The 12575-nt window shown below is 38.5% G+C and overlaps 1 protein-coding gene and 1 long non-coding RNA gene across 9 annotated transcripts in view; one reads left to right on the forward strand and one right to left on the reverse strand.

The window, feature by feature from the left end:
- LOC105215875 (trichohyalin) overlaps positions 1 to 4612 on the forward strand; it is a 47087-nt gene extending 42475 nt beyond the window's left edge. For all 8 annotated transcript variants that reach the window (XM_029042649.2, XM_011190045.3, XM_011190047.3 and 5 more), the window contains 3 exons: positions 51 to 2449; positions 2527 to 2637; positions 3717 to 4612. In XM_029042649.2, coding sequence (XP_028898482.1) covers positions 51 to 2449; positions 2527 to 2637; positions 3717 to 3954 — 2748 coding nt within the window. In that variant the 3' untranslated portion in view covers positions 3955 to 4612. The remainder of the gene's footprint in view (positions 1 to 50; positions 2450 to 2526; positions 2638 to 3716) is intronic.
- Positions 4229 to 7971, reverse strand: LOC128921435 (uncharacterized). The gene is made up of 2 exons (XR_008470893.1): positions 6541 to 7971; positions 4229 to 5124 (listed from the first exon to the last, which is right to left on the reverse strand). It is a non-coding gene; the product is annotated as an uncharacterized LOC128921435 (long non-coding RNA).
- Positions 7972 to 12575: the final 4604 nt, after the last annotated feature.

Consider the following 12575-nt stretch of genomic DNA (forward strand, 5'->3'; position numbering starts at 1 on the left):
AATAAAGATCGAAAATTATATGAACTTAATATACGATTTATTGTTTTTAGGACACTTCAAAGCAAGCTGTGGCGAATTTAACGCACAAACGCAGTGAGGACTTGTCTGGATTTGCCACATTACGTCCAGTAAATACTTTTGATAACCCACATTACTTTCAAGATCCCAATGTGCTAACAATGACGGGGCAGTCAGCGGCAACGGCCACGCCACCGATTGTGCCACGTCAAATTAACTTCTCTGCACTGACAGAGGACTCAAAACTGAAGACGCCCGTTTTGGAAATGTCAGCAGTGAACAGAAGGCTAGCAGAGGAGAAGGAAATGTACCAGAAGCTGGAACAGGAGGTGCAACAGTTGAAGGAGAAACTGACAAACATCTCCACTGAGAAGGAGCAAACTATACGCGAAAAGGATCAAGAAATGCAAGCTATGGAGGAAGAGCTGGTAGCCACGCAGGTACGCTTGGGTGGTCTACAGCATGAATTAGAGCAACACCAAACCGAAATCAGCGAGTTGAAAAAGGAGGCACAAAAATGCATAGTTCTCCAAACGGAAATTGCTGAAAAGACGGCCGAAATTGAATTGCTACTAAGCTCACAAGAACGCCTCACTAAAGAGAATAAGGAACAGCAAGAACGCTTGTCCAAAGGCGAGAAGGAGCTGCTTAACTATAAGGAAAATGAACAGCGGCTGCAAAAACGCATTACCGAATTGCAAGAGAAAATGTTGCAAGCTACCGAACATGAAGTGAATGAGCGCGAGAGTTTGCGCAAGGAGTTGAGAGCCGTGAGTGAAATACACGAACAGTGTAAGAATACGGTGCGTGAATTGGAGACGCGCAAATTGGACATCGTACACCTAAACGAGCAGCTGAAAGCCAAGGAACAGCGGCTACAGATGCTTACGAATAAATTAGTGCAAGCCGATGAAAATGCCACCGAGCTGCAGCATAAGATTTCCACACTGGAGGAGGAGGTGGAGCGTTTGCGGCAACAACCAAACAGCGACAACAGCTCGAAACAATACTCAGTCGATGAAATAGCGCAACAGGTGGAAAAGGAACTGAACTATTCCGTGCAACTGGACTCGAATATACTACAAGCTATCGAGAGTGAAGAGGAGAACAACTTGGATCGCAAGAGTCGCGATAAGGCATCGCAAGAACCCAATAAGACTGAAGCACAAGGCACAGACGACGAGAATTTTACAGGCGAACGCGAGCTGTTGAACCAATTGGAGGCCCTCAAGGCGCAAATTGCCGTGGAACGCGAACAAAATGAAGATATACGCCAGGATTTGCTCATTGAGAAGCAGCACTCGCAGGAAATACAAGAGCAAGATGTAGTCATTATTGAGGCAATGCGCAAGCGCCTCGAGACTGCGCTGGAGAAAGAGGATGAGCTGCACAAATTGTTGGATATTGAACGCGAGCGTTGTGAACGCGTGCAAACACAACTGACCGCCATGCAGCGTGCCGAGTCCCGTCGCAATTCACTGTTGCTTAAATCACCCAGCGATTCACCGCGCAAATCGCCGCGCGCACTCAGCAACGATTTCGAGTCGGAGTTGGCTGAGCGGCTGCGGAGTGAAATCAAATTGCTAACGGCGCAAAATGAGCGCGAACGCGAACGCTGTGTCGATGTGCAACGCTCCAGCGAACGCGAGCGGCAGCGCTACGAAAATGAGTTGCAGGAACGCGTCGATTATTGTGAGAAACTAAAGCGTGAAATGGAGAAATTAGCGCGCGACAAAGATTTAGCCGAACAAGAGTGCGAACACTTGCAAGAACGTTTAACGCTGCAAACGCAGGAGATAGAAAGTTTAGAGGCCCGACTTGCAACACTGCAGGAGGCCGAAACGCGGCGTACCACAAGGCGGGATCGACAGCAAAAAGAAAGCGTCCAACTGCTCGGCGAAATACAGGAAGTGAAGTCACTGCTGCTAGCTACCGAAGCGGAGCGCGACAATCTACTCAAGAGCATTACGCAACTGCGCTTCGACATGGAGCGCGCTGCTCAACGCGAGGCCAAACTCGCCGAAGCGCTCTCCAATGCCAATATGAGCGCAGCTGAGGCTTCAGTGCCGCAACAGTTTTTGCAAAAAATGAAAGAGATAAACGCTTTGCTAGCGGAGAATACGCAAGAGAATCGTCAAATGGCCGAAACCGTGCAATTTCTTGTGGAAGAGCGTCGCCAATTGCAGAAAAAGTGTGAAGAACTCGAGTCGCAGCTCGGCGGCACAGCTAACGTGTCAGAGCTAGAAGAGCGCTGCAATCAGCTGTTAGGGCGCTACTTGCGCTTGGAATCGCACCGCAAAGCACTTGTCTATCAGAAACGTTATTTGAAAATTTCACTGCAGAGCTACCAAGAGAGCGAACAGCGCGCGCTCGCGGCACTCAATGGCGGACACATGATGCAGCCGCAACGCAACAAAAAGAAGCTGTTCAAGTAAGTAACGCGCAGTCGGCTTTTTATATTATTTACGATGTAAACTGATTGTTTTTTTTTTCTTTTTCCCGTTGCAGAACTGTTGCTCTGGCCGTTGTAGCGATTCAGCGCATAAAGTATATTGGCCGTACTTGGCGCACAGGCAAGCGCATCGTTTCCAAATCAGTTTTTACAATAACACAACAAAAGTAAGTTGAGCGTAAGCGTATCATACTATGGAATTGCTTGGAAATAATAGTTGTCTAGTGTTGTAAAGTGTATGCTGTTTATAAAGGGTGATCCATTTCGAGGTTCCCTACTTTTTTAAAGAAAGAAACACAGAAAATTCAAACTTAATGGGGAATGTGTATTACCATTCGAAAAAACATTGTTTGGCATTTATTTTTTAAAGATTATTTCTTTCAAATGTTGGCCGCGGCTATGCCTCAGATGGTCCATCCGTTGAGTTCAATTTTCGATGTTTTGCTCCAAGGCCTGACTCGAAGAGAGATTGTTCGCATTGACTTTAGACTTTATATATCCCCACAGAAAAGTCTAACGTTGTGATATCACACGATCTTGGTGGCCAATCGATCGGCCTAAAACGTGAAATTATCTGCTCACCGAACTGTTCTCTCAATAAATACATTGATTGATGCGATGTGTGGGAAGTGGCGCAGTCTTGTTGAAACCAAATGTCGCCGCGATTACGAGCTTCAATCAAATAGTCGGTTATCATGCAGCGATAACGGTCACCATTGACAGTTACGTTCTCACGGTCATAATTTTTTAAGAAATATGGACACGACTCGTGCGTGATCTGTCAAAAAATGCGATTGAAAAAGTACCTATATTTGGATCACCCGTTATATTAAACATATTTTAAACTTTTTACTAATAGATCCTCTTCCTATTTTCTAATGTATTTTTTATCTCCCTAAGTGCTGATAATCATAAAATACCCTCTGTGACTGTTAACCTACAAGTTAAACTTAGCAAAAAACCCAAAGATAACTCGCAAATGTAGTTTTAAGTGAGTAATTCCAATTTACTGCGCACTTCTGTTAAACTGAGTAGTTAGCCATTCAGTATTTGTAGTTAGCCTCGAGCGCATAAGCGTAGTAACTTGCGCACGTCATTCTCATCTCTTATGAATTCACTGTTTCCTTTTCACTTTGAAGCTGACACTCACATAATTACCGTTATTATACTGATTTGCAGTTAAATGCCTTATTTATTACTTTAAAAACACAATTTATTGAAACATAATTTTCTCTTCCATATTTAGACCTCCACAACCGCCAACGCTCACATGTGCCGGCGCCAACAATTCATCTTGTCCAAAATCACCACCAACAATGAGCTTTCCACGCCCCAGAGAACGTCAATACCAATCGTTGAAGTCACCAGCGCTTGTGCATGATTATTTGAATGGCGGAGGTATCGATGACGGTGTTACATCAACAACAAATATGAATACCGTGCCAATATTCGATTGGCCACGTCTGCAGACCTTTCAACAGTAGCATTTGCTACGACCAGAGCCCTGACACTACCCATTAAGTACATAACTAACTGTTAATGCTCAAATAAGATCCTTAACATAACGGAAATATCGCTGTTAATAGCCGTGAAGTCAAGTGCATTTCTACTTTTCTTGTGTATCATAGGAATAAGAAAATGTCTACATACATATAAGCATAAAATAAGCAGTTTTTGACCGAGTGACCGAGTAACCGACAACACCAAAATGTTCTTGGTCATTTGTATTTGGTCGCCACTGTAACAAATGAACTCTAGTTTTAAGATGTGTAAAATTTAGTCATACTCGTAAGTTTAAGTCTAGTCGTTAACGTGTTTATATTCTTATTGTCCATATCATATGCGCGCAACTGTTATGCGTCTACAAATTGTAATGTTTTATGTATAATTATCCAGTATTTTACTTGAACTACTTCTAAACTAATGGACTCTAATGCATGTTTCACTAATTTAACAAATTTCATTTTAACACATTTCTTTAATTAACTCAAATTAGTTTTACGTTTGATGCCTCAAATATTATTTTTAATTTACTCGTATTATTATTATTAATATTATTACAATTATTATGTTATCAACTTTCTTGTCAATTGTCACATAATATTTTTTTTGAATTAAAGTGAATTGTTTATTATACAAATATTTTTGCTGTTTTGTTACTTTTTTCACGCATTGGTAGTTTCTTCTGTTCCAAATTTGGCTTTTATTTTTGTTGAGACCACAACCACTTCCACAGAATCAAAGTGCCTTAAATCGTTTTTATTACAAAAGGAATGAAAATATTTTAATAATATTTATGTACTATATAAGTATTTTTAACTAGAAGAAAATTAAAAATGTTGCAATTACAATTGAAGTATTTTAAATAAATGCAAAGGAACAGAAAATAAAAACAATTAAAAATTTATAATTTAATGTTCTTATTACACTTAAAATTACCGACTGTGTGACTGTGATTCGGTTTAGCAAACGTTCTACAATCACTCAACACAAAATTCTTGATGAGTTGATTAGTAATGATGTTAGATGAATGATTTTAAATTGCTGCCTCTTTCAAATGGTTGAAGATACGAGTGTGTTGAAGTTCTCGGAATTTATCGTATCAACCGTCGCGATAGATGAATCTCACGTTAATGTTCCAGCATTGTTGCAGCCTCATCGAGGCAGATATAAAATTAATAAGAAACAAGAAAAAACGTTAAGCTATATTAGCTTCTTCTTAGCCCTTCACAGGTACATTTCTTTTAGTAACTATGTGTTTAAGCAAATCTATACACGTAAGAAAAAGTAAATAAAAACAAGTAAGGAAGGGCTAAGTTCGGGTGTAACCGAACATTTTTTACTCTCGCAATTTATTTATTTAGTTTTATTTATATTACATAATACACAATTTGACCCACATATTCGTCATATATATATTGTATAAAGTCCGTTGAAAGTTGGAAACCATAATATTAGGTTAGAAGCACCGAGGTCCTTGTGTTCGATATATGGGGCCTTAAAAACCTATGGTCCGATTTCGGCAATTTTTAGAATTGGGCTGCCACACTATTCACATAGTATTTGAGCAAAGTTCTGCACTGATGTTTTCACTAGTGCTTACTTTATATATTGTAAAGTAAACGATTCAGATCATTTTCTAAGTTCTGGTATATAGGAAGTAGGCGTGGTTGTGAAGCGATTTGGCCAATTTTCATAACATATTATTGGAAGGAAACTATTACAAACCAAGTTTCATTGAAATCGGTCGAGTAGTTCCTGAGATATGGTTTTTGACCCATAAGTGGGCGATGCCACGCCCATTTTCCATTTTGTAAAAAAATCTGAGTGCAGCTTTCATCTGCTATTTCTTATGTGAAATTTAGTGTTTCTGACGCTTTTCGTTAGTGAGTTAACCCACTTTTAGTAATTTTCAACCTAACTTTAGTATGGGAGATGGGCGTGGTTATTATCTGATTTCTTTCATTTTTGGACTGTATTAGGAAGTGTCTAAAAAAATGATTGCAGAAAGTTTGGTTTATATAGCTCTATTGGTTTGCGAGATATGTACAAAAAACTTAGTAGAGGGCGGGGCCACGCCCACTTCCGCGATCCTTCATACCAAATTTTATTTCCATAGCTTTATTTATGGCTAGTTATGGCACTTTATGTGTTTTCGATTTTCGCCATTTTGTGGGCGTGGCAGTGGTCCGATTTTGCTCATCGAAAGCAACTTTTCTATGGTGCCAAGAAATAAGTGTGCCAAGTTTCATCAAGATATCTTAATTTTTACTCAAGTTACAGCTTGCACAGACGGACGGACGGACGGGCAGACAGACATTCGGATTTGAACTGCACTCTTCGCCCTGATCACTTTGGTATATATAACCCTTTATCTACCTCGTTTAGTTTTGGGTCTAACAAACAACCGTTATGTGAACAAAACTATAATACTCTCTTTAGCAACTTTTGTTGCGAGAGTATAAAAAGAAAACATTTTATTAATACTTTTTAGCCGGGTTGTTTGCTAGAAGCATTAAGGTTATATAGTTAACCGATCTGAACAATTTCTTCGGAGATTATATTATTACCTTAAGCAGTAATCCATGTCAAATTTCGTGAAGATATGTAGTAAAATGCGGAAGTTTTCCATTCAAGCCCTTGATTCCGATCGTTCAGTTTGTATGGCAGCTATATGATATAGTGGTCCGATATCGACAGTTCCGACAAATGAGCAGCTTATTGAAGAGAAAATAACATCTGCAAAATTTCAAAACGATGTCTTAAAAACTGAAGGACTAGTTCGTATATATACAGACGGACAGACAGACGGACATGGCTAAATCGACTCAGCTCAACATACTGATCATTTATATATGTACTTTATAGGGTCTCCGGTGGAGAGCGACCTGGTTACACTTGGGATCTCCAACTGGCGCCGAACTGCGAAGGAGAGAGAGAGGTGGCGCACTATCGTCGATTCGGCTATAACCGGCTAAACGGTTGCAACGCCAATCAAATACATACATAGGGTCTCCGACGCTTCCTTCTGGGTGTTACAAACATCGTGACAAACTTAATATACCCTGTCTGTTCAGGGTATAACACGTAAGAAATGGCTATGTTCGGATGCAACCGAACATTTCATTCTCTCGCAATTTATTGATGAAATTTGATCCATATATTCGGCACAAGTCCAAACCGATTTCACTCACTTTCACCACCAAGGTAATTTAATTTCAGCCAATATTTGAACAGATAATTTCATAAAAACGTCCTATGTTAGTCTGACTGTCCACTACCTGAAAAAGACGATGTTGTCCATCGTTTATTAGAACTGTTTGCGTTTAAAGGAGAAAGCTACAAAATATATCATATATAATATTAAACGTCGATTCTTCCTTGCGCTTGTTGACGCGCCAATATTTGGTATTCGAAACGAATGCTCGACATGCGAAGACTGGAAATTTGTATTGAATTTATCACAACATGTTCGATTTTGTTGTGAATTTTTGGATCAGGAGACAGCTTGACTTAATGAATTTTCCTGTGATGGAGTCTGGTACTGCTGGAATAGACGTACATAATTTTGACATCGAGGCTGGAGGTGCATCATCTTTGGCCACATCGTCTCTTCCGTCGGAGCAAGCCAGCGATATGTTGAAAAATAAATCCCTATCATCTTAAATCGAACACTCATCTTCGTCATCACCAGGGGGTTCCTCATACGAAGTTTTGCTTGACTTTTCTTTGGGAAATTTTTTTATGTGGTGGATCCCAACCCATGGAGAGAGGAGATCCGCCTTCTCCATTTAGCTCGCCTCCAAACGGTTGTTTTGCCCCATACCCAACCTATCCATGAATCCATTGAAAGAAACTTGTACAAGAAGTGAAATTTGTTCAACTTTTATAAGTCGATTTTAAGAATATCTAAAGTAGTTCTTTGACATCGTTGTCTTGGAGAACCTTATTTTGCTGCATGCTGTATTTTTGTCTCCTCCAACGAACAAGTTAGGAGGTCGAAAAAAAGGCATTTTTCAAGAATTTTTTCTAAGCAAACGATTTGGTTTATTGATTTGAAACTTGGCAGGTATATTATGACAACTTTAAACTATATTCACATATTTTTTATTGCCAAAAATAATTCGAACAGCCCATGATAGTTGAGCCAAAAGTATCTCTAACATCTTTTAAAACTAACTGGTTGAAATATAGAAAATATATCAGTAGCCACATTAATATCGATTTAAAAATAAGTACAGGAAGAGACATTGATGAAAGCGTAATGGAATTCAATGATGTAATAACAAATGCAGCTGTCTTGGCAACACCTAAAAGAAAAGTTAAGGTTTTTAGAAACATGACTAATAATGAAATAGAAAAGCTTGTAAATGAGAAAAGGCAAGCGAGACGTGAATGGCAGTTAAGTCGTTCCCCTTCTACTCTGCGTCAACTGAAATCGGCTGCACGTAAGTTAAAAAAAGCACTTAAACGCGATGAAGAATACAATACTGAAAATTATATAAAGCACCTGTGTCCAAATTCTAGCAAGAAAAACTCCCTTTGGAAAGCCCAAAAGTATTTTAAGCCTCCAGTAGATTCCAAGATGCCTATAAGACAGTCGAATGGTAATTGGGCGCGCAGTAATGAGGAAAAGGCAAATTGCTTTGCAAATCACCTTGAAAAGGTATTTCAACCCAATGTACCAAAAAACAACTTTAAGTTGTCAACTTTGCCCAATATTGCAAACGAGTCAAGCGTGTCTATTAGGACGTCTACTTATGAAATTATCAAGATCCTAAAAGAGCTAAATCCGAAAAAGTCTTCAGGACACGATAATATTACTCCAAAAATGTTAATTGAGTTGCCAAATATTGCTATATCAGTGCTCTCTTTGCTCTTTAATGCAATTCTTGGTTTCGGGTACTATCCAACTTCGTGGAAAAAGTCGCAGATCATCATGATAGATAAACCTGGAAAAGACTTAACACAACCATCTTCCTACAGACCAATAAGTCTCTTACCATGTCTTTCCAAAATATTCGAAAAAGTTTTACTATCAAAAATGTCTCCTTTCCTCCACGAAAATAATATAATACCAACCCATCAATTCGGGTTTCGTGCTAAACATGGCACAGTAGAGCAAGTGAATAGAATTACAAACGAAATCAGGAAAGCATTCGAGCACAGAGAGTACTGTTCAGCTATTTTTCTCGATGTAGCTCAGGCGTTCGATAAGGTCTGGCATGAAGGCCTTTTATGGAAAATCAAAAACGTTTTACCTTACGAATTGCATAAAACATTGGAGTCATATTTAAGAAATAGGAAATTTACGGTTAAAGTAGCAGATTTTATATCAGAAGAACGAGCAATAAGGGCCGGTGTACCTCAGGGCAGTGTATTAGGCCCCACTCTGTACATAATATATACAGCAGACCTTCCAATAGCTAACAACGTATTGACATCCACTTTTGCGGATGACACAGCCATAGTAAGCCGAAACAAATGCCCCATTAGAGCATCAAGAGTATTAGAGGAGCACTTAACTTGTGTCGAAGAATGGCTAGCCAACTGGCGTATAAAAATTAATGAGCAAAAATGCAAGCATGTTACATTTTCTCTGAGGCCTGAAACATGTCGGACAATTAAAATAAACAATGTGGGAGTATCCCAAGCGAATGAAGTAACTTATCTTGGGATTCACCTGGATCGAAGGCTTACGTGGCGGAAACATATAGCGAGTAGAGTAACTTGCATGAAGTTAAGAGCAGCAAATTTAAATTGGCTTCTAAACAAAAATTCTAAACTTAGCCTAGACAACAAAGTCCTGTTATACAATGCAATCATAAAACCGATTTGGATGTATGGTATTCAACTGTGGGGTACGACCTGTGCAACCAACATTGATATAATTCAGAGATTCCAATCTAAAATGCTTAGAACAATAACGGGTTCACCATGGTACATGCGTAATGAAAATATCCATAAGGATCTTGATATTCCTATGGTAAAGAAGGAAATAGAGGACAGTAGAAAGAAATATATTTCTAAACTTCGTGAACATCCAAACCCATTGGCAAACGCCTTGGTACATTCCAATCAAACTCGTTTAAAAAGAAGAGATCTACCTGCCTACTAAAGAGCAACGTTCTGCCAAAAAGCTCAAACACATTCTTGAGCTTACTTAGTTGTAAATAGATTTAAGATTTTAATACTTATTGTTAGGCTTTAAACAAAGCAGATTCAATAAATAAAGAAATATTGAAAAAAAAAAATAATAATAATTATCGGGAACGTTGATATTGCCAATTTTGCAGAGGTCAGCAAAAAAAGGTCTCTTGCGGTGAGCACGATATCTCTGGACTGGATCATCTAAATTGCAAAAACCAAATAAATTTCATTAATATAATAAATAATCTAGTGATTGATCGAAGGAATTAGCAAAAAAAAAATTTTAACAAAATGGCGGCTACTCAAAGCAAAATGATCGATTTTCCACCAAAATTCGGGTCTTTAATTGTTTATAAAAATAAGAAATATTCATCGGATGGGGAAATCCTTCGATTAATTACTAAAAAATATAGTTAATAGTATGTTTACATATGAAAATAATCTCGTTCTAAGCTCGTTCAATAATCTAACCGTTTACATATAGCCAAATGAGATTATCAATTGTCAAAGGTGTTGCATTTGTTGTTGTATTACACATATTTCTCTCGCTGTCGGCCATTGTTGTTTACATTTCCATTTGACATTTCTCCTTTTCTTCGCAAAATTATCGATAAACCTAGGAATAACACCGAAAATCTAGTTGTATAAAACGAGATAATTTTATAATTTCGGATTATCCAGAGAGGAATTTTGTATGGGAAATCTCGTTTCTTAATTACAGATTATCGAGTTAAGCTCGTAAATGGAGACAATCTCGTTATATGTAAACATAGTATAAGACTCTTGTGTAAAAATTTCAGACCGATCGGTTCATCCGTTTCTGAGAAATCTTGATCACCGACTTTGAAAACACCGTTTCGAGAAATACGAGTTTAAAGTTTTGAAAGCACAAGAAAACGAAAAAAAATCGATTTTTTGAAAATCCTAACTGTATATAACCCCTTAATATCCTTCAACGAAAGTGATAAACGTCTCATTTAAAGTGAAAGCAAATCTCTAATGTCATGTTACATCAGTGAGGTGGATGTCATCAGCAAATCGATCAGTCAAACACCTCTAACTCTTTTAGTGTTTATCACGTTTTTTGTTTATATGGAGGGTGGATCTGGTTATTAGCCGATTTCACTAAAAGGAAATGTTTCTAGAAAGTCTGCTTTATAAAGGTTTGGTAATTTGAGAGTTACAAATTGTAAAAATTGTATCCGTTGTTTTGTGGGCGTGACAATCGGACGATTTCATCCATCTGCAAGCAATTCCAAGTTTCATTAAGATATCTCAATTTTTATTATTTTTTTATGACATCTGGTGATACTCAGTTCAGATCATCAACTAACTACTGTAAAGTTATAAAGTGATCCGCAACGTCATAAACGAAACGAACTATGAAATTGCCATAGTAAGACCTTTACAATGTCGTTAACTATATTATCATAGAGAGAATGGAAACTTTAATTTACACTATTATTCACTAGACCATCTCAATTAATGCAGAAAGCCGAATTCTTCTGTTAATGAGGTCAGTTTGATGAATTCTATCCACTACAGCACTCAGCTGAATACAAGGAAAAGGAAATGTGCTGAAATGAGGCGGATGTGGCGGCGGCGGTAAGCAAATGAACTTGAAATCAATTTATCACCACTGCACCTGTTTGTCACGATTAGCTCTGCTGCAATCGCGTTCATAAGCACTCAAAGATGAGTCCTTGCGGACATATTCCTACTCCTACATTGTTGGTAAATATGCACGTGTACATACAAGTGTGTGTGTACAACAAACGGAGCGGATAGATAAACAGAAAAAGCATTGAGGTACATAAGACTAATGTTGCCTGCGTGCCATATGCCAAAGTAAACAGCACACAGCTGCCGCTGATGGTCAGTGGTCCTTCAACTTGACGCACGGCACTGCACGGCCCGGCACGAGTTACTAGTTAGTTACGTGCCCGCAACGCCGAAGACAGCGAGCAAAAAGTAAAAACTGACGACTGCCGACAGACAACGCGCTGCAAGAGGAAGAGGATGCGCAGTGTCCCATCCAATGAAAATGAATCACAACAAAAAATGAACGCTTTTAAATTAAATTTGCATGCAATTTATAAAGAAGTATGGAGAAAAGAATGTTAGGAGATATTTCACGTGGAAAACGCAACTATGATGGCCAACAAGTTTCGAAATAACGGGTTTACATCGAACAAAATTTAGTACTAGGAAGGTGAACAATATCTTTAATTTGCATTTGGAGCTTATTTTATTTTAAATATAAAAACCGAGTAAGTTCTCCAAAAAAGAAACTATTTACAATGTTGATCTAGTCGATAATATCAATATTGGTTGGTTAGTTGAAAAAGGAGGCAAATTGAGCTTGACCGCAAGCGGCCGCACTTAGGCCATAATTAAGCAGATTGAGCTTCCCACAGGTACCCTGATAAGCGTCACTTAAATGACTCGGTTGATT

The sequence above is a fragment of the Zeugodacus cucurbitae genome, chromosome 4 (assembly GCF_028554725.1).
Source record: "Zeugodacus cucurbitae isolate PBARC_wt_2022May chromosome 4, idZeuCucr1.2, whole genome shotgun sequence".
NCBI classification, from domain to species: Eukaryota; Metazoa; Arthropoda; class Insecta; order Diptera; family Tephritidae; genus Zeugodacus; species Zeugodacus cucurbitae.